Here is a 22,680-nt window from a genome sequence, read left to right on the forward strand (position 1 = left end):
GGATTCATAATATGCACCTAGATTCATAAATATAGCAGAACGTTGCAACCAAGCCCAGTTAAGACTTCAGGGGGCATTTAAAATGAACCAGTTTCTGACTCATGAACATTCTGTGGCATGTAGAATGGTGCCACTCCTGAGAAGGCCCACTTTTTGAATGTCACAAGACATTTCCTTATCCTTCTACCTGCAGCTCTGCATAACATCTTGCCTAATACAGAATTCTGCAGAACTCCAAAGCATGCCACTATTTTGACCTTTTGGTTGTTCCTAATAAAGGTATTGCCCTGTTGTGGATTTTGGAGTTATTTCTTAATGAAATTCACAAGACAACAATGTTATAAAAACAAGAGTAACCGAGGGATCATCCCCCCTTCCCTGAATTGTTCTATTTACTTCTTAACCTGCTCATTAAATTGCAGCAACCATAGGAATATAAACATTCCTGCTGAGAGCAAAACAGCTTGCTCCTACACTCTTACGAGTAACTTGATGGTATTCTGTTTTCTCTGTTAATAAACGATTTTTAAATAAGAACAATAGAGTTACTTATTAAATCGTAAAGATCATTTCCTGCAACACTGTAGATGTTATCTCTAGAACAGGCTTCTCCTCCTCTGCTAGCTAACTAGATGACTTAGCCAGTTTCAGCCACCTCACCTTATGCTCAACAAATCTGAAAGAGACAATATGTGTGAGAGGTGAGTGCTGCATGAAACGAACCACCTACATGCATTGTTCAGACGGGATAGCTCAGCTGATTAGAGCTTGTGTGCTGATGCTAAGGTTGCAGGTTTGATCCCCATAAGGGACAGCTACATATTTCTGCATTGCAGGGGCTGACTCTATGATTCAAGCAAGTTGGAGAGAACATTATTCATCTCAAATAGCAGGCAATGTAGGGTTGCCATACATCTGGACTTTTCCAGACATATCCGGAATATTGCAGTTGGCAGCAGTGTCTGGGTGGAAATCAGAGAAAAATCTCCAGGAAAATTTGGATGTATAGCAGCCCATGTTGGCAGTGCAGTTTTTGCCATTTTCCCATAAAAATAGTTCAAAATCGGCATTTTTTTGTGTGTGAATTTGCCCAAAAAAGCTCAACAACTTTTCTGCCCGGATTTTTTTCCACTGTTTGAAATATGACAACCCTAGGTAATGCCAACTGGTTTGCAAGCTATTCTCCTCTCTTTCATTTTTGTTACCATATCCTACGAAGTACATGGAAACTGTCACGCCCTCGTTCCTGCCACCCGTCTCTTGGCATTCTAAAAACACATGGTCCTTGCTGTCACACTCCTTTCCCCATTCCTCTGCTTAGGGTGATAGCTTAGGGTGATAAAACATGGCAGCTGCAGGGAATAGCACTCCTTTTGACAGAAGAAGTCTGACAAAGCACTTAACCATTTCCTCCTCACCCAATTAATGTTTGCCCTTTGGGGAGAAAAAAATGTCATGATGCAGATTTCCATGTCCCAGTGGTATAACTTTAGCCAAAACACCTGAAGGACACTGGATTGGGCAAAGGCTGCTATTATTATTATTATTATTATTATTATTATTATTATTATTATTATTTATTGCATGTATAGCTCACCCTTCCTCTTGAAGGAGCCCAGGGCAGCAAACACATCCACAATTCAAAAAAAGGAAAGTGCTCTAAATAGTTAAAAGCTTTCTGAATGTTTACTCTCTTTGGCCTAGGAAGGTTTTGAAGTTGCTGCCTTAATGCAACACACACCAGATTTGGTCAGATTTCCCACTCTACTCCCTGCCTAAATATTTCAAGAAGCACCACTATGTGTCTTGCCACATTTTGGAAAGTGCTCAGAAAAGAATGTAATTGACACTTAGTGCCAATTATATTTCAAGAGCCTGCAAGAAAAATAATATCCTGGTGTTTTTAAAGGCACATTAAAAACTGTCCTTAGTTTAACTACTTGGCTGCATTGCCAAGAGTCCCTTTCTTTGGATTTCATTGCTTCAGAAACAGCTGTAAATGTTTTCTTCTCATTAAGGATTACTCCTTTTTGGTTTCGGTCTAAATTGATTGTCACTTGTGATTTAAACTTAAAGAAAATATGCCAATAAATATTTATGTCATGCAAGCCATCTGCTAACCTTTTGTACAATATGCTAATGATTAGCAAGGCACCATTTCTCTCTACCTGACGTCATCTGGGTCACAGTAAACCCTGGACTCATGATAGCAAGCAATCGTGCCAGTGCATAAGCAACATCAAGCTGAAGACTCATTGGGGATTCCGTTTCTAAGGGCTGTGATAGATCACAGGTGCAAAGTAAAGGCAGTATCTTCAAATACCCATCATGCTCCGCATCAACCACCTGGCCCTATGGAGCATCATTTACAGCCTTGCCAGTCCCGGGCTATATGCCCAGTTCTTCTAACAGCACTTTTGCAAGTTCCTATTTATTTATTACTAAGTGGATTTGTCAAAAGTGGTCTCCAAATACACCCGTAACAGGCAAGAGCAAACGAGCAAGAGAACAAACCCAGTAGAATAGCAATTATTGGATCAGCTGGGATATTTCCCCGGTGTACCCCACAATCCCAAACACAGTCGGGTGACAATAAATTAAAACAGATAAAATATAAGCTTCCAGTTCATGAGTTGTCACTTAAGCATGGCAGGGACTTGTGCTGCAACAGCCCAAGAGATATCTTTTGTCTGGTAAGCAGGGCAGGTCTATGCAGTGCCGATCTATTTGCTCTCCCCATAAGCCTTATGAGATGACCATTTGTTTTTAAACAGAAGCCATGGCCTGAAGTGAGGAAGGGGAAACGCAGCAGTAACTTTGGCTCTGTCCAGACTCAGCAGCAGTTAAGGTGCCTGAGAGGAGAACTAGGTGTCAAACTTTGCATTATGCTTAAGGCAGCTACACCTCCAACTTTCCTTATTTATAGGCACAAGGGAAAACCTGATTGTTAATAGTACTGTTCCCATCTACGATACCAGCTAAAAACTGTCCTTTCCCCAGCATTCAAAACTCCCATTGTTCTAGCTGTGTTTTGCGACAGGGAATTTCATTAATACGGGCAGTTTCTGAACTCTGGGTACAGTACTGCGCCTAAGATTTCAGATTAAAACTGCCACTACTGGAAGGAAAGGAGGACCTTTTTCTGCCTCTCCACTTCCAGCCACTCTCTGTAGATTGGAGATAGGATTCCTCAAAAGAATATTAGGGGGGCGGCAGGAGAAGTATTGCTTTTTTTGCAGTCTTCAGATGAGAACTAGACCATGTGAAAAATGAACATAAGATTTTAGCTGCAGTTCATTCATTTTCAGCTTTGTATTCTTGTTGTAAAAAAGTGTGCCTAGACATTCTGTTGTTGTGCCCATAACCTAGGTTTATGGTGCCATTTAGCTCCTAGCTTTCATATTTCAGTTTCTAACATTGCCTTTCTCCTAAACAGCTATGAAGGCTAGTAAAATAACCTCCACTGGGGCCAGTTGGAACCTTTTTACTAACTCACATAGTCTGGGGACAGGAGTTTTATAGAGTGTGTGTGGGGGGGGTCACAGCTGGGGAAGGAAGAGCCAAATTTCTGCATTTTATGGTTCCAATAACAACTGAGGCTGTATTTAAACAACACAGATTTAAATCTGTGCAGAAATGAAGAACTTCTTCCCCCCCCCCCCCTGCCTGATATATGTTAAGCATAATGTGCATTTTGGTCCTAAACAGCTTTTTCCTTTTCACACTGAGTGACTGGGGGAGGAGGGAAACAGGGTATGAAAGCACTATTTGATTACTTATGTATTAGAGTTTGCAATATTTACATTTTAATGCAAACTTCCACAACAAAGATCAGGGATAAATATTTTCCTCCTCCCTCATAGCAACTCTGTTCAGCAGGCTAGCGAGTAAGTGTGAGAGAGAGGGGAGCAAGGGAATTCACTGGCTGAGCAGTCATTTGAAGTGGAGTCTCTCCCTTCTGAGGACGCGGGTGGCGCTGTGAGTTAAACCACAGAGCCTAGGACTTGCCGATCAGAATCCCTGCGATGGGGTGAGCTCCCGTTGCTCGGTCCCTGCTCCTGCCAACCTAGCAGTTCAAAAGCACGTCAAAGTGCAAGTAGATAAATAGGTACCACTCTGGCACGAAGGTAAACGGCGTTTCCGTGCGCTGCTCTGGTTCGCCAGAAGTGGCTTAGTCATGCTGGCCGCATGACCCGGAAGCTGTGCACCGGCTCCCTCGGCCAATAAAGTGAGATGAGCACTGCAACCCCAGAGTCGGTCATGACTGGACCTAATGGTCAGGGGTCCCTTTACCGTTACCCTTACTCCGCCTTCCTAACCTGATATTGTTAATCACCACACCAAGCATATATATATTGGCTTGCATGACAGAAACAGGCACAGCAGGTAAACAACACCCTGATCATCTGTTGGGATGGGAGATTATGCATGGGGCCAGGCTGAGCCGTAGCCATGGGCTCTCCTTTACAGACACCCAGGGGAGAATCTTTTGCTGACATGAAGTCACTCCAGCTTTGGGAGGATGGCACCACTGCCACAACACCATGGAATGAGACACACAAAACCTTTGCTAGCGGAAACAACCCAGAATTATACGGAAGCTGTGGCTTGGCCACTTAAGCAGGTAAGAACTGTCTCTAGGCGATGAGTCAGGGAAGCTTTGCACAATTTGGGTATTTTCTCCCTGTTACAGGCAGCAAATGATTAACACAGGCATGTGTGAAGCAGATGGGCTAGTAAACAATTTTGTGATCTAATAATAATAAGGGACATGTGCGACGTTGGAACAGAGAGGACCTTGTATCTTGGCTGTATTCCTTCACATTTACTAATGAGAAGGCCACGTGATGACACGCGTTTAAAAGGCCTTGTGTTCACTGATGTACCATATTTGGGAAAGGGCTGTGGCTTATTACTGCCACGGTTTTAACCTCCAGCTAACTTATTCTTCTTCCTTGGCAGAATATAATTAAGGTGTTTTAAAGACTGAGCTAGGGATTAAACTAAAAATACCTCTCTAGTAATAACAGCTTAGGTTTGGGGAGGAAACAAAGACCCAAAGATGCAAAGCTTTTTAAAAAAATAAAATAAAAAATAAAGGGTAGCTTGACTCATACTCACTGTTGCAAGATAAAGTAACTACACACACCACTAATTCTCAGTTGGCATGCCAAGTACTAGGAACAATGCTTGAAAGCTATGTAAGAACATAAACAGACCTGTGGGATGCACAGCTTGCTTCCACTCCCCATTATAACCAAATTGTTCTTGTTGATTAAAAAGTGGGCAGCAAAATGCATCCCTTATTAAGTTATTCCTATAGTAACCATAGTTGCTACTGATGGTGGTTCAGAGATAGCATGAACACAGCATTAAAGACAGGGGTGGGAAATGTGTAGCAGTCCGGATATTGCTGGACTACAACTCCCATAATCCCTGCCCATTGGCCATGCTGGCTGGGGTTTAAGGGAGTTGGACTACAGGTTCCCCATCCCTGCACAAGGAAAGCATCTTTAAATAAATACTGTAATCTGGGAAGAGTAAATTCTGTTCTACGTACAGTTCTCTTTACCAATATTAATGTTGCAAAGGTATACCTATGGTTGCTTAACTAGCTCTCTAGCCACATAACCATTCTTCATTTTACAATTTCTCTATACTTGGTTATAAACATGCATCGCTCTACAGCAGGCATCCCCAGACTCGGCCCCCTAGATGTTTTGGGACTACCACTCCCACCATCCCTAGCTAACAGAACCAGTGGTCAGGGATGATGGGAACTGTAGTCCCAAAACATCTGGAGGGCCGAGTTTGGGGATGCCTGCTCTACAGAGCAACCTCCATTAGAGGAGAAATGCAATATGAAAAGCAGCCCTAAAAGTAACATTTTTAACAAAAGCCACATTACTGACACCTTTTCCCTTCTACTCTGGGTAGTCTTCTCTTTTGAGATCAATCTCACCTGCCACTCCCTCTCCTGCCCTGTAATCCTCTAATCTCATGTAAGCCAGCAGTGATAGCAGAAATCAGAAACATGCAGTTGAGTTGTGAAATTTCATTTTTGATTGCCTAAATAGTTGACTGTGTTTTTGCTAATATGCAGTGGTTTTCAAACAACAAGCCAATACATTTTCAGATTTACGATTTATTCACTGTTCTGACTGCACATTTCTTCTCCTGCTAGGGTTCGGATCGCTCAAGGACTTACAGAGGCATAGTTCTTCTCCAACTTGTCCTCCACGATGCCAATCCGGCATGGTGTCCTCTGATTCTGGAACCAGTAGTCTGTTGATTCTAGCAGGCTGTTACTGCAGAGAACCTGTGGAAACACAAGATTTCATAGTCCTCCTTCCATCAAAGTCATGAAGCCTGGATGCCTGCATCAATGGAAGTTTTCAAATCAATTTTGCGTTTGAGTCATCAAGCAATTTAAAGAGGTAAGTCCCCCCCCAAAAGGGATGGGGTGAGGCAGGGCAAGGAGAGAAAATCCAATTCTCTTGCAGCTCGGTGACATGACGTGGCACCCCAGCAGAACCTACACCAGCAAAACTGGTGGTGTAAAGTCAAACTTTGTTTTAAAGGCTTATTTTCCAAAATTTCACTTTGGAAGCTCAAACCATCATGTAGGTTCTTAACTCTGACTAGCACAATTCACGTATCTGAACGCTGCCATTGGGCTCATCTGGATGCAACAATATTTTTGCTAAATAAAACGTGGTTTATTCAACTCGGAACAATCATTGTGCCTGCATGCTCCATTCTTGCTCCTTCCCTTCAATTCCTGTACATTGACTTTGACACCTCATTGTGATTACTTTAAACTAGCACCTGACACGGGAAACTGCGGTTTAATCTTGGACTTCAAACTACAGTAGGGCATTAGCATGGTTTCAGATTGTAGCGTACAATCCAAGATTAAAACTCTTATCTACATCATTTGTGATGTAATAAAAAATGAAAGTAATTATGATACGAGACCTAAAGCCATGGAAGGAGTGAGGGATGGGGAAGAAGGGCGAATGTGCAAGCATAATGTTAAATTCCTAGCTTACTAAACCATGGTTTCATTTGCTTTCAGCTCTATCTTTCTCATGTTTCAGCCTTGCTTGTCCATCATCTCTGGCTAGTGTTCAAAACAAAAACTCATTGTGTCCTCAAGGACGGAACTTCTTGGCCAGGCTTTTCTTAGCACAAACGTGGAGCCTGCGCCTGCCCAAGCTCACTTTCAAACCCAAACTAAGCAAAGAGAGCTCAGTCCCTGTTTCTTTAAAGCAAAACTTTTTTAAAATAATGCATTAACACCTTTAAATAATTTTTTTTCCAGATCATTATATGTTTCTATGCAAGGGATTTTCTCATTTTGCATTAAAATGGGTTTCCCTCCTTTTAAAGCCACGCTTCATTGAAATGCCTCTTTTTTAAAAAACGGTGACATTAGCTCAAAATTGCAGGCAGTGACACCACACATATATTTGGTGCTAAGCATATTGTAATAAAGTATACTTATTATTCTAGGCTCTGATTCTGTAATGTGTATGGGATGCCATTTGCCACCTTTGAAAATAAGCACAATAAATAACACCATATTAAAGTGATTGGAAATGTACATAAAAATTCATATGCATGAACTGTGATGGGAAATGAACTGCACATTATGTGCTAGTAAGATATAAACAATGTGATGCAAGTTCATTCTCTTTAGGGATTTCACTAGTTGAAGGCAATTATACGTTTGAACACTGGAATCCTAAATATGTCTACACAAAAGCAAACCCTTTTGAATTCAATGGGACTTGCTCCCAGGTAAGTACAGGTAGCATAGCAGCTTCACGGCACATCTTATACATGCCTTTTCAAGAAGTACGTCCCACTGAATGAATTGAACTAATAAGCATGTAATCGTTCTGTTTGGCACATATTATCGGGATGACTCGTGCTTAATACAAATAATACAAGCAAATGGTTCCTGTAAAAAAATATATTGCTGCAGTGTTTTGGTTACACTAGAATCCACAACTTGGAGAACGACTTTGCTGTTTGCATAAAGGGATGTAACTGTCTCTCTCATGCATTTCACTTTGAGTTTGGAATACAGCGGGGGGCAGGGATTGATTTGAAAGCCTTCCTGAACTATCAATTGGCATGGGAAAATCTGAAATGTATGAAATAATAGTTTGGGGAGAAATCCATGTGCATAGATATAATTAAGAGATTATTATTGTTCACACCTGTCTGTCTCGAAAGACAATGGAGTGCGCTTCCAGGGGTGAAGTGAAACCGCTGGAGAACCGCAGCGCCTGCTGTGGCTGCAGAGACCAGTAACTAGTAAGTTCCTCCTGCATTGTTTTGCTGCATTAGCAGCATGGTAATTAAGAGATGGATGCAAAATAATTATGAAACTTCCACCTGGCCATTTTGTCGGATACCACATCAGTATATTGGGGTCTTAGCAAGATTAGCTCTCATAATCAGTTTCTCACTAGAAATTACATTCCCCCCACCCATGGAAAAAAAGTCTGCCTTTCCACGTAGGAGTACATATGGTCCTATGGTGTAAAGCAGGAGTGGGAAATCTGTGGTCCCCCAGATGTTGTTGGACCCATCAACGCCAGTCAACATGGCCAACAACCAGGAATTATGGGAGCTGTAGCTTGACAACAACGTCTGGAAGGCTACAGGTTCTCTAATCTTGATTTAACTAAAGGAGTAACAGCCACAGCAGGGACACTTACTGAAAAACACTTCATAATGCTATTCATTATCTCCCTCCAAGTGTCTGTACTGAGCAATGTTTTCAGCTTAATTTCAGGGAAGCAGCAATTTGCATGGACCTACATGTGTTAATTCATGTAAATGAATGCCTGTTTAAAATAGGCAATCAACATGGAGTAAGTGCCGGAAGATAAACGGTCAGCTATTCATCCAATCATGGTAATGGAAATAAGATGAGGCTATTTGTTACCTGTTTGCGTAGGAGAGCTGAGTCGTTTGACTTCATTATAATAAAGCAGTTTATGATGCAAGAATGATGGGATTTGCTCCTTGAATCCGCTCTTGGCAACTTTTTTTATTTGCAAAATATGCTAATATGCATACACAGTCTTTACCTGGTACACTGGAATCCTAATGAAAAATAGATGTATTTCCCCACAGTTTGCACAATGTCGTTTACATAAAATTATAAGGATTTTCATGATAGCCAACTAAGCTTTACTCAGAGTAGACCCACTGAAATTAATGAATGTGGCTTTAATTTCAGTACATCTGCTGTGATTAAAGCATAGCTGAATACGTCCCTTTAAATATATATATTCATACTCGATCACAACACATCAGATTTGGGGACAAAATATGTGAAATACTGTATTTTTCGCCCTATAGGGCGCACCGGCCCATAGGGCGCACCTAGTTTTCAGGGGGGGAAATCAAGGGAAAAAATATGACACCCCCCCCCCCCCGCAGCTCTGGAATTCCCCCACCTCCCGCAAAAGCCCACAGGAGTGTGCGACTCCTGCGGGCTTTTCGACCAGGAGGGAGAAGGGACTGAAATGGCCAGTCAGTCGTTTGTCCCTCCTCGGGGAAAAGCCCCCAAGAGCGGCACGCTCTTTAAAGGGTGCGCGGCTCCTGCGGGCTTTTCGACCAGGAGGGAGAAGGGACTGAAACGGCCAGTCAGTCGTTTGTCCCTCCTCGGGGAAAAGCCCCCAAGAGCGGCGCGCTCTTTAAAGGCTGTGCGGCTCCTGCGGGCTTTTCTACCAGGTGGGGGAATTTCCCCCACTCGTAGAAAAGCCAGCAGAAGCGCACAGCCTTTAAAGAGCGTGCGGCTCCTGCAGGCGTTTCGACCCAGCTTATGGGGCTTGCGGTGGGGGGAAGCGCTGCTTTCCCCCACCGCCAGCCTCAAAGCCGGGTCGGGGAGCAGCGCTAAGGCGTCGCGCACCTTCCCGCTGCCCCCCGATCCTCTGGGGCTGGCAATGAGGGGAAGCGCTGCTTTCCCCCACCGCCAGCTTCCAAACCAGGTCGGAGAGTAGTGGGAAGGCGTTGCGCGCCTTCCCACTGCCCCCGATCCTCTGGGGCTGGCGGTGGGGGGAAGTGCTGCTTTCCCCTACAGCCAGCCTCAAAGAGCAGACTCTCCTGGCTTCAGCGATAGCAACGCAAAGCCTCCGGAGCGCATGCTTCGGAGGCTTCGCGTTGCTATCGCTGAAGCCAAGGAGCCTGCATTCGCCCCATAGGATGCACACACATTTCCCCTTCATTTTTGGAAGTGGAAAAGTGTGTCCTATAGAGCAAAAAATACGGTATTCAGTTTTTAAACATGCAATAGGAATGGGAAGGAATTGCTGCCCTGTTGCTTTGAGACTGTTCCTTGGTGCTACAGGGATGGGTGAATTCCTGATGGTGACAGCCATCAGCCTGATCCAGAAGCAAGTTAGAGGGGCTTGTTTAAGAATATTAATTCCAAGCAGCTTAAATCTAAGAGCTGCCTTACATTCGACATCAAGGTTGAGAGAGTATGTGGAAATGATTGGCGCAGCCAACCCCCATCATTTCATATCATGTCAAAAGCCACCCTAGGCACCCTAATGATAGATTATTTTTGTCGCCAGTAATATGCAGGTAACTCCCAAGTGGAACTGTTCCACGAGGATTCAAGGATATTTAACGAATGGCAATCAGATTGCACTAAGGTTATCTAAGGTGAAGCGGAGAAGGGAGGAACTAAGGTCCCTTCCCACCACGTCTCAGTCCTTCATTGCCTTCAGGGTACCTGCACTTGGCTAAGACTGAACAAAATGACCTGACTCTTTAGGGATGGAGGGGAATGTCAAGAGAATACGAGCTGGTGAAACATATGTATTTTTGGCAGCCCTCCTCCTGTCTCCAGAAAGCAAGAACAATCCTTGTGCATGTATACTCAGAAATTCAGTTTAATGGGGCTCACTCTCAGGTAAGTACAACACAGGAAGCTGTCCTGTGTTGTATACCAAGCTGTATACCAAGGCAGACTACTGGTCCATCTGGCTCAAGATTGTTATGTACACCAATTGGCAGTGGCTTTCCAGGGCTTTGGATATGGCGCCTCTCCCAAGCCCTACCATGAGAAGTTGGGATCTTTGCAACACAAAGCAGTTATTCTTCCACTAAGCTAAAGCCCTCCCCCTAATTCAGACTCAGGGTTCTTTTATCTTCTAGAAGGAAGTGGTAGGCTGAGTGGTGTCATTCACTGTTAGCATTGCTCTGTTATTGTCCTGATATTACTCTGAAAAATTGCCATGCCTTTATGGTCTAATAAAAGGTTTTCAAACAGAAGGGCATGTTAAACAATTGCTGCTACTGCTTCTCCAACAACAACAATCCCCCCATTTAAAGCTATCTAGAGTGTAAGGCTTACTATATCAAATTGACGATGGTATTGCCTAATCAAATAATTAATTTCCACTGTCGGCATTTTTGCACAAAACAGTATCGCGTTCATCGCACCCCGGGGATTTTTAACCACAAAAATTTGAGACAATTGTTTGAGGCAAGAAAGGATTTTTCAAGAGAGATCAGTAGAACAATCCCATCTGAGTATGAGCATCCAAATAAAATCTTTCATTATTTCTGAAGCAGAATGGTTCCCTATCTCAAACAAACCAGCAAAGTTTAACAACTCAAAGGCCGAACCTTGACATAAACCTAACAGGAAAAGGCTTGATTCAGTCTTGTTTTGCTTAATATAATCAATATAATCCCTTAACTCCTCTCTTCATATTAATAGATCAGTTGAATGAGATGCTTTTTTCAGAAGACCTGGGAAAAGGTGTGTGGGGGGGGGTTTCCTGCTGAAATACTATTTGTATTTCAAATCCCAGGTACTGTGGTTGAAGCAATGAAATGGGATGCTTAGGTGACTCTGGAATCTGCTTCCTTGAGCATGCAATGGCATTTCAGAAATGTTTGAGAAAGGTGACATCCTGATTAAGAGGAAGGATTTGGACTAGATGATCCTTATGGACACCTCTAACCCTATGATTCCATGATCAAAATCCCATCTCCACCCTCTCAAAAACTGTATGAGGTAGGCCATTATCTTCCCATTCCACAAACAGAAAACTGAGTATCCATAATGTTATTTTTCCAAGATCGTTAAGAGAATTCATGGCTGAGAAGTCTAAGTGACAATGTCTCCACTGCCCCCCAAAACAAACAAAAACCCTTTGCCACTTCTGTCTAGACTAAACTGTCACCATTATCCAGTGTGTTGTCAACTGTCAATCAGTGAACACAAACAGTATCTAACAATACATGCAATGAAAACTTTTTTGCCCGGGAGGGAAAGCAGCCCATAAATTCAGTATAACCTCATCTTTCTCTAAGTGACTAATATTACAGATGAATCCTACACATGTCTATTGGAAGTAAGTCCCACTGAATTCAATGGGCTTACTCCCAGGTAAACCAGTATAGAATCACAGCTTTAATATGTAATGGAGCTCTAAAGGGGCTCTGCTCTACACAGGAGATAGCAGCATGTTTTTGCCTGGATGTCTTAATTGCTATAGTTAATTAAAGCTCATCAAAAAGAGATGAGCATAAAACAGGCAAAACAAGATGAGAGCTTGGTGGCTTGTTCTCAGCATTTTTTGAAATGGGGACAGTGAACTGATCTTTGGCACCTTGAATGCTGCCTAAAAGGCACCGTTCATGTCAGGAATAACTAATCAAATGCTAAAAAAAGTGAATTGGATGGGATGTGTAATTTATTCTCTGCCAGTGCCAGTCCATTGCAAATGATAAATCTACTTTTTTAAAAAAGAATGAAAGAAACCCATTAAATTAATAAAATGTGTGGAGAGAAGCTGATGGAGTGTAATAGCTTATGATGAGGACTCAGAGACGTTTCCCATGTTAAAAGGTAAAGGTACCCCTGCCCGTACGAGCCAGTCTTGACAGACTCTGGGGTTGTGCGCCCATCTCACTTAAGAGGCCAGGGGTCAGCGCTGTCCGGAGACACTTCCGGGTCACGTGGCCAGCGTGACAATAATAACCCTTTCAATTTACATTAATTCCTGCTATTGTCAAAATGCAGATGAATCATATTTATGTGGATTGGAATATTTATTTTTGGTTACACAGAATATTAAATGAGCTGTCAAGAGGCTGCAGTAAAAACAGAGAGGGTCTCCCACACTGAAACAGGGGTCAAAGTTGGCCACATTTTGCTATTTCCATGCTTTGCCTGTAAAATACAGAAAAGGAGCTTGGGAATCTCCCTCATAAGGAAATGTATGTGCTCCCAGTGTGGGGATAGAATGTTCCTCTCCCAGAGCATCAAATCATAGAATTGTAGATTCAGAAGGGATCCCAAGACTCACCTAGTTCAATCCCCTGCAATGCTGTCTATGCTTCACTTTGGAATGTTAGGTAAAGGTATAGGTACCCTGACCATTAGGTCCAGTTGCGGACGACTCTGGAGTTGCGGCGCTCATCTTGCTCTATAGGCCGAGGGAGCCGGCGTTTGTCCACAGACAGCTTCCAAGTCATGTGGCCAGCAGGACTAAGCCGCTTCTGGTGAACCAGAGCAGCGCACAGAAACGCTGTTTACCTTCCCTCCATAGCGGTACCTATTTATCTACTTGCACTTGACGTGCTTTCAAACTGCTAGGTGGGCAGGAGCTGGGACCGAATAACAGCAACTCACCCTGTCGCGGGGATTCGAATTGCTGACCTTCCGATCGGCAAGCCTTAGGCTCTGTGGTTTAGACCGCAGTGCCACTAGACTCAAAGCTCATTAAAATGTTCAAAAGCTAGAAAAAAATTCAATCGAGATTGAAGAGCTTTAAGATGCCAACATCTTTAGCACTGAAATTTAGGAAACCTGCATGAATACAACTAACTATCTACAGGTAAGGTCTAGTATGGGGGACTTGGAGATCTATAGCTTGCCCTATAGAAAGGTTTTCACACCACTTCTAACACTGGCCCGAGAATCAGTCACCACAAACTGAAATAGGAATAGCATTCTGTACGTAGGGCGAAATCACGGAATAGGCCATTCTCCGATAAGCCAGTCAGCTCACCTCAGCAGGCAGGAGAACTTAAGAAGGGCCTCATATTGTCAGAATGAAACTAAAGCCCTCAGAGATGTGCATGGGTCAGCAGAAATCCTGTTCAAGTATCTGACAAATTCTAGATAGCTAACAAAACAGTACAGACCAATATCAAGCTTTTTTTTTTTAAAAAAAATGGAATTCTCAGTCTCAAGCAAAGCTAGCTGCAGATATGACTCATAACCTGAATCCACTGTGAGGATTCGCTTAGGCCCCATTATAGCTCTCAGTTGAGCTGTCTTAAAAGAAGCTGCCAAATGAGAGAAAGATTCTGCCCTCCACTGATCTTGTCTGGTTGCACCTGGACGTGAGCAACGTGAGTCCAGGGCATGACATGAAGGCATAGGAAGCCACCACCACCTTGAAGCTAGGAAGGCCCAAGTCTGGTCAGTGCCCAGACTGAAGACTTACCTGAGTACCGCATCTACGCTGTCTTAGGTTTCACCATGGATGGAAGGAAGGTGAAATATAAATGTAAGAAAACAAAAAAATTAATAAAATGCTTCATCCATTGCCTGACTCAAATAAAGCAAATATGCGGTATGTGTGCTCCTTCGCATGTAATGGGAAGTGATGGTGCAAGGAACCCACCATCTCTCCCTATGTGCTCTAGAGCTCACCCATAGTTTGCCACGTGTCTATTTAGCCTTGCTTCCTTTTCCTTTTATTTTCTGAACTCGAAATGTGGAGTACAAGTTGAGATATTAGCTCAATTGCCTGTCTTAATCTTAAATCTTAATTACATTTGGAGCTTTTCCCACTTAGCAAGTTTTTTCTCAGAAGGATATCTGCAGGAAATCAATTTCCATCTTATTTACTTCAGCTAACTGAAAATAGAAGATTAACGACTGTGAATATTATCACTGGTAAGTACACTTAACGCTTGACCCATTCCAATCAAGCTGATGATACGTATGATTCAGCTCAGAGGTTCCAGACATATATGGAGTGGGCAACTCATCTCCTCGACTCAAGTCTACTCTTTCTGTCCATGCCCAGTCACAGAAACTCCAGTGGTGGAGCATCTGTGTTCACTTTCCTAGAACCATTTGCCCTTGAGAGTTTCACTGGCACAAGCCACAGTTTGTCTCTACAGCGAAAGGAGCACAGCAAGATCAGGCTGTCCATAAACACAAGACACCAAACATTTTTGGAATATCCAGCCAATGCAAGACTTGCAATCTTTTTTGCCCATATCCAGATGTTCATGCTGATTTTTCCATTTCATATTTTTTATTTACCGTACAGCTTGGGCTTCAAGCACTATTGAGACAACAGCTCAGCAGTACAGTCAACCTGCTGGTTAAGAATAACGTGAGCTTATTTTAATAATGCAAAGTTTATTTTAATAATGCAATCTGATTAAATAAAATGCAAGTTACCTTCTTACATGCTGTGACCGAGCTTCCAAGACTGCTTCCTGAACTATCTGTGCCACTGCTCTGGTGCTCTGAAACTTCATACATCAGTGGAGATTCAAAGTTGCTGAAGAGAGAAAATCATTCAGTGACTCATTGGCATAAATAAATCAAATATGGCTTCATTTTTAAGTCCTACCCAACACAGATCACTTCAATCCCTGCTGTTTTCTAGGTTAGCAGCGCAAGTTTATTGACTGGTTCATTTTGCTGCTTTTGGAAGTATGCTCTGAAATAACTCCCTGGTGCCTTTTAAAAACTGAGAATAAAGACCTTAGCTGGACATAATGACATCTGTCTGCCTTCAACAATGCAATTAAGTGTTCTCTTCCTCCTCAAGCACAGTTCTAGGGACGCAACTGATATGGAATGGCAGCATTCATTCAGCTTGACAGATTCCAAGATAAAAACAAACAAACTTCATGCTGTGCTTCAGCCTTTGCCAACCTGGTATATATTTTGGATTAATGTTACAATCAAGCTCCAGCCAGCTAGCTCTACTGGCTCATAGTCCCAAAACACCAGAGGGCACCAGGTTAGCAAAAGCTGCTATGCCTCATCCCAGTCCCCTGATTCACAACCAGGAAAAAAAGACAAATTACTGTACAGCTATTCAGAGACAAAACAACAACAAAAAGTGCAATGGGAATGACTGGACTAGAGAGCCCAAGCAGGCTTTCCTCATCATTGTTAATGTGGTGTGGTGGTACAGTACACAGTGTTGCAAGCGTGAAATCCAGAATTTGCAGACATAGAGGACAGTCCGGAGCTATCATCCTCAGGCGCAGCTTGTCATGCAGAGCCGACGCCAGTCATAAAATGTTGCTACTGATGGATTAGCAACTCATGATGGCAGCCCATGGAACAAATCTATAAATCATTGCCCTCATCAAACCCACTCCACTGATTTGGCGCTGTGGGTGGCACTTTCACCATACACTCACGGTTGCTACATAATGGTCACACGACGTCCACGATGAACCTGCAGAGGTGGCTCTTGCCAGAGGGCTCTGCCCACATTCATTGTTTTTTCATTGCTTGGGGATGCTCCACCTCCTAGCCTTTGGAGTATTTGGAGAGCAAGTTTACATGGGGGGTGGGGTGAGAGGGGAACTAAGGAGCAGATACAGATATACCTCGGGTTACAGACACTTTGGGTTGTGCGTTTTCAGGTTGCATAACGCGCCGAACCCAGAAGTACCGGAACAGGTTACTTCTGGGTTTCGGCGCTTGCACATGCACCGAAGTGCTAAATTGCGCTTTGTGCATGCACAGAAGTGCCGAATCACAATCCATGTGTGTGCAGACGTGGCACTGTGGGTTGCAAATGCTTCGGGTTGCGAACGTGCCTCCCCCACGGATCACATTCGTAACCCGAGCGTCCACTGCATTTATTTATTTTTCTACAGCTCCCATAGCACTAGAACTTCAGACCAGTCAGCAAAGTTCTTTGGAATTGCTTCCTCACACTGTACATAGTTAAATTATGGAATCCACTACCCCAGCTTCAATAGTTTTAAAAGGGCATTAGCCAGATTCATGGACCAGGGTAAGGTTATCAATGGCAATGATGGCTGTACAGGATATTACTTCCGGTATCAGATGCAGATGCAGATGCCTTTGTATACTGATACACTGGGGAGCAAATGGGGAGGAGTGATTCTGTGTTCCTGCCATGCTTGTGAGCTTCCTCTAGGCATCCGATTGGCCATTGTGAGAACATAATGCTGGATCCAGCAGAGCTCACCTTTTGTTCTTCTTATGCCCCTTCATTAATTTTCTCAAACACTTGTTTCAAGCTATGTATTCTGGTTGCAGCCCTTTGATTATCTGTTCCACAGAACTCCCTTGCATATCATCTTACCTTTCCAGGTAAGGACCTTTCCAGGTTGGACCAACCATCAGGCAGAGCGAGGCTACAACCTTAGACTGCTGATTTTGGTATCACGAAGGGCCAGAAAACTGCTGGTGGTTTTATTTATCATAACTGCATTTTTACTTGCCAGAAAGCAGGAAAGGCAGTTGTAGAATTTTCTGCTTCAGGCGCCAAAAGAATCTGGTTGGCCTTGAGTGAAAATGGGCAGGGAAGGGCCACCATTTGCTACTCTGCCTCGGGCAGCAAAATGTCTTGCTTGCCAACGCTTTTCATCTTAGTCATTCATTTGTTTTCTCTGACTTCTTTTATAATGATGCTGAGCTTTCCATGGCTGGCTGAGCTATTCTCAGCTGCTCTGACTCATCTCTGGCACCATGTTTCAACAGAGTCTCCAAATCCTTACCTGCAATGGCCGGCAAAAGTCAAACTCGCTACCGTGATAGTTGGATCATTTGTTGGAGGAAATCAGGAAGCGGGGGAAATGACAACTTCCCTCTCCCCAGCCAAACAAGGGCTATGTCCACACCACTCATTTAAAGCATCATTACACCACTTTAACAGTCATTGCTTCCCCCAAAGAATCCTGGGAACTGTATTTGCTAAGAGTACAGGGAATTGTAGTTTTGCAAGAGGTCTCCTTTCTCTCAGCATGCTTAACAAACTACAGCTCCCAGGATTCTTTGTGGGGTAGCCATGACTCTTAAAGGGGTGCTTTAAGCATATGGTGTGGATGTGACTTGGCGGCATAGCAGCAGTTCCACCTGTTTTAATATGGAACTCAGCCACACGTAGGAAAGAAAATGAGATTAAGTTTTAAAATAAAAATGGGGTGTGTGGACAAGTTCATAATGGTTCCACCACCTGCAGCTCTATTCCCCACAGCTTGTCTGCCAAGTGCTTTTCTCCTCAGCTGAACTTTAAGATTCTGGAAATGGCCTTAAAACACTTTAAAGGTAAAGGTAAAGGTACCCCTGCCCGTACGGGCCAGTCTTGACAGACTCTGGGGTTGTGTGCCCATCTCACTTAAGAGAGCTGTCCGGAGACACTTCCGGGTCACGTGGCCAGCGTGACATCGCTGCTCTGGCAAGCCAGAGCCACACACGGAAATGCCGTTTACCTTCCCGCTGGTAAGCGGTCCCTATTTATCTACTTGCACCCGGAGGTGCTTTCGAACTGCTAGGTTGGCAGGCGCTGGGACCGAGCAGCGGGAGCGCACCCCGCCGCAGGGATTCGAACCGCCGACCTTTCGATCGGCAAGTCCTAGGCGCTGAGGCTTTAACCCACAGCGCCACCTGCGTCCCACTTTAAAAGGCCACTTTAAAAGGGGCTAAAGTGGAAGGATAGTTCTGTACTCCTCTCCTGGACGTGCCTTTTTTAAAAAAACCCCAAACTATCACACCTTTTACATGACTGGAACAGTGCCATAGGTAAACATACGGAACTGCCCCCGTAATGTCTAGTTTGACCTTTAAGACTTGGTGGTAGTCACAACACTTTCTGTCTTTAGGCTGTGAGAAATGTTTCACATTTCTTATCACAGTCCAATATGCTGAACTTCAGTGTCACACTTTACCAACATTACAGCTACTTGCTCTTTTTACCTTGACACAAATGTATGTTGCTCATACAGACACTTAAATATAAGCCGATACAGGTTTTTTAAAAAGTTATGAATTGCTTTTCTATGAGGAAAGATGATAAATACCATGAATTTGTTTGACCATAATCAAGGAACAAACACGCTCCAACAATACAAGTCACCAAAGAAATAAATAAATGTTTATCTGTTCTTTAGTACTCTGAATTTTTCTACCATTATTTCAAACATATACATATTCGATTCAATCCTATAAAATGGCCTGCTGAGGCCCAGTTCACATGTAACAGTAAACCATGGCTTTAAAATATATCATGGATTGCTATGAATGATTTGCACCCACCCCTTTCCTCTCCATGTCAGACCAAGCGGGGAGTGGGGGAGCTCAGGAGAACTTAGCATTACTTGTGAACAAGCGCTTATGGTTTGTTCCCTTCAGAGAAACCACAATTTGTTATCCCGAAATAAACATTGGCTTCTGTCCATGGTCTGCTAGGAGAGAAACAAAAAAAAAATGAGTGCTGGTTCACACGTAACACTAAGCCGCCACTCTGTTTTATTTCCTCAAAGGGAAACAAATGAGCAGTGCAAACCAGAATGCTGCTATTTCACATTAAGCCCTGGCTTACAGCTAACAGTTTAGTGGCTTTGGTAATAAAGCAGCACAGAATGGAACGGAACAGAACAGGATAAAAATTAAAAGGTGTTATGTGGATTTTGGGTCTGACACAGCAACTCCTAAGTGGTTTAATACTGGTTTAAAGGGGCAACATTCCCTTGCAACAGGGCAGATCCCCCCTTTATTATACTTCTGCTAAGTATATGAACTGGACAGGTACCCTTTTGCAATGGGCAGTTAAGAGCCTACACTATTTGTACAGAATCCTGACCCAAGAAAGCTACCAAGATTGGAATAAATGTCTTTCTATCTCTCTAAGATCGGGATCAAACTTTTTATTCTATAGTGGAATTGAGGGATTGTGCCACTGCTGCTGAAGTCAATCCATAGGACTGATGCAGAGACAACCAACGAGCAGATGTGTTGCTGCTGCTGCTTGTAGTTTAATATTCTACAAACCAGTGCTTTCCCCCCTAAAAAAATGTTTAGGGCTACTCTCATTTTCCTACTCATATTGAAATATTGCCCCTCAATGAGGCCAAACTTAGATCCACAAAATCTTTAGGGGTATGCATACCTCTGTGTCCCCCCCCCCCAGAAAAAGCACTGCTACAAACTAACTGAAAAGAGGTACATATGAAGAAACAAAACATGCATTATATTACATTTAAAGGTATGTTGCCAAACAGTCATCTATCTACCATCGTGTATATGCACAGGGGTTGCAGACGAGGTTCTGTGGGCCCATATATTCCCACAAAGACCTTCTTCAGAGCCCATGGGCTACCCTTTCCCACCCCTTCTCTCATTGAAATAGCCAACAGATAGCTTCTTGGGTTTGTCTCCACAGGCCCAAAAAGGCTGGCTACCTCTGGCTCCGATAATTTCTACCACAGATTTAAATAACAAATGAACTCATTTAACGGCAAGTCAAGAAAAGAAAAAAAGAGAAAAGTTTGCATTAATATGAAGTGATAGAGCAATATGATAGCAGAAAACCTAAAATGTCAGTGTATTTTGTGAGTGACACTGAAAGAAGCAGGCCACATCTCAGTCTGAAGATCAGAGTGACATTTAAATCTCTTGTTTTCAGGGTCACTAGAGAATGAGATATATCTTGCACTGCTGAAGCTCATGGCTATATAACTTCTAAATCCAGATACATCTTCCACTTGGCCAGAAGTACAGCAGATAATATGATAAGATATGGGCCAAATGAGTTGTTTGAGACAAAATTTAAGACCCTCTGAAGGTGAAGTAGGGTTGCTATCTTTGGTCTCCGAAGGAATTAGAAGTGCAGAATTTTGACGCTCCTCTTCATGCATCCTCATTTTTCTGCTTTGTGACTAGCAGGCTCTCTGTATGAACATCCAACGCTGGACTGGATTGCAACTGAACACGGCACAAACTTGGGTAAAAATAAATTAACAACTGTAATAGTGACCATGAGCCAGTTTCCAAGGCCTGGCACTTTGATCCAGTAATGCAGTCTCATGTGCACACGAACACAGCTCTTCCATTAAGAACAAAGGAAGCAGCCTTATACTGAGTTAGACCGTTGGTCCAACAATCTCAGTATTATCTGCACACTGAATGGCAGAGGTTCTCCAAGGTTTCAGACAGGACTTTTTCTCAGCCCTAGCTGGAGACACTGGGGACAGAACCTGGGACCTTCTGCATTCAAAGCAAATCCTCTACTACTGCCCTTCCCCTTGGCAGCAACGGCAAGAGTTTTGGAGCGCAAGCTGTTGTCAGTCAAACGTTCCCACACCGTTCTGACAACAAGAGAACATATCCAGGCTGCATTTTTTAAATATAAGAAACAATTTTGTGGAAAAGCCATCTCTTTAAAAAGTTAGTATCCATTTTAACAACTGGAGAAAGTGAGAAACTAAGAGCCTGAGGGATAAAACACTCCCAATATTAAATTCGTGAATGCATTAAATGTGTTCTTTTCTTTAACAATAGCAGCCATAGGGGAGCTGAACAGAAACGGGAGCATGACACATGGGGTGGGGAAGAGAGAGAGTTAATATGCCTAGGCTCAAGCCTTGCAATCTGTATACTGGGTGGGTGGGTGGGTGGGTGGGAATGCCCACAAGCCCTGAAGGAAACATTGTGGCTTCATATTATTTATTGGCTTTGTTGTTGTTTAGTCGTTTAGTTGTGTCCGACTCTTCGTGACCCCATGGACCAGCGCAGGCCATTTAATTAATTCTATTTAATTGGGTAAATAGAATTCTAGGACCACTGAATGAGAGAAATAGTGGCAGAGTAAAGACTTTTACATTAATAAGGCCCACATAGCTGCTACTTTTTGATTTTCAAGATGTAGTCTCAGTTGTTGTTGTTGCTGTTCTTTAGTCGTTTAGTCGTGTCCCACTCTTCGTGACCCCATGGACCAGAACACGCCAGGCACTCCTGTCTTCCACTGCCTCCCACAGTTTGGCCAAACTCATTTTAGTAGCTTCGAGAACATTGTCCAACCATCTCATCCTCTGTCGTCCCCTTCTCCTTGTGCCCTCAATCTTTCCCAGCATCAGGGTCTTTTCCAGGGAGTCTTCTCATGAGGTGGCCAAAGTATTGGAGCCTCAGCTTCAGGACCTGTCCTTCCAGTGAGCACTCAGGGCTGATTTCCTTAAGAATGGAGAGGTTTGATCTTCTTGCAGTCCATGGGACTCTCAAGAGTCTCCTCCAGCACCATAATTCAAAAGCATCAATTCTTCGGCGATCAGCCTTCTTTATGGTCCAACTCTCACTTCCATACATCACTACTGGGAAAATTATCTACTTCTGCTTCATTGACTATGCAAAAGCCTTTGACTGTGTCAACCACACCAAACTATGGCAAGTTCTTAAAGAAATGGGAGTGCCTGATCACCTCATCTGTCTCCTGAGAAATCTCTATGTGGGACAAGAAGCTATAGTTAGAACTGGATATGGAACAACTGATTGGTTCAAAATTGGGAAAGGAGTACGACAAGGCTGTATATTGTCTCCCTGCTTATTTATTGGCTACCATCAAACAAAACATTTTTAATTTTTACACTGCTGGTGTACCAGTCAGCCACAAGTTAATGTAA

General features: G+C 43.2%; 1 protein-coding gene across 4 annotated transcripts in view; it reads right to left on the minus strand.

Annotated features, from left to right (window-relative positions):
- SPHKAP (SPHK1 interactor, AKAP domain containing) overlaps positions 1–22,680 on the minus strand; it is a 74,793-nt gene that overhangs the window by 36,334 nt on the left and 15,779 nt on the right. For all 4 annotated transcript variants that reach the window (XM_079978516.1, XM_079978515.1, XM_079978518.1 and 1 more), the window contains exons 2-3: positions 15,470–15,572; positions 6,209–6,319 (exon numbers count right to left, since the gene is read on the minus strand). In XM_079978516.1, the coding sequence (XP_079834642.1) occupies positions 6,209–6,319; positions 15,470–15,572 (214 nt within the window). The remainder of the gene's footprint in view (positions 1–6,208; positions 6,320–15,469; positions 15,573–22,680) is intronic.

Source organism: Podarcis cretensis, assembly GCF_951804945.1.
Source record: "Podarcis cretensis genome assembly, chromosome: 5".
Lineage (NCBI taxonomy): Eukaryota > Metazoa > Chordata > Lepidosauria > Squamata > Lacertidae > Podarcis > Podarcis cretensis.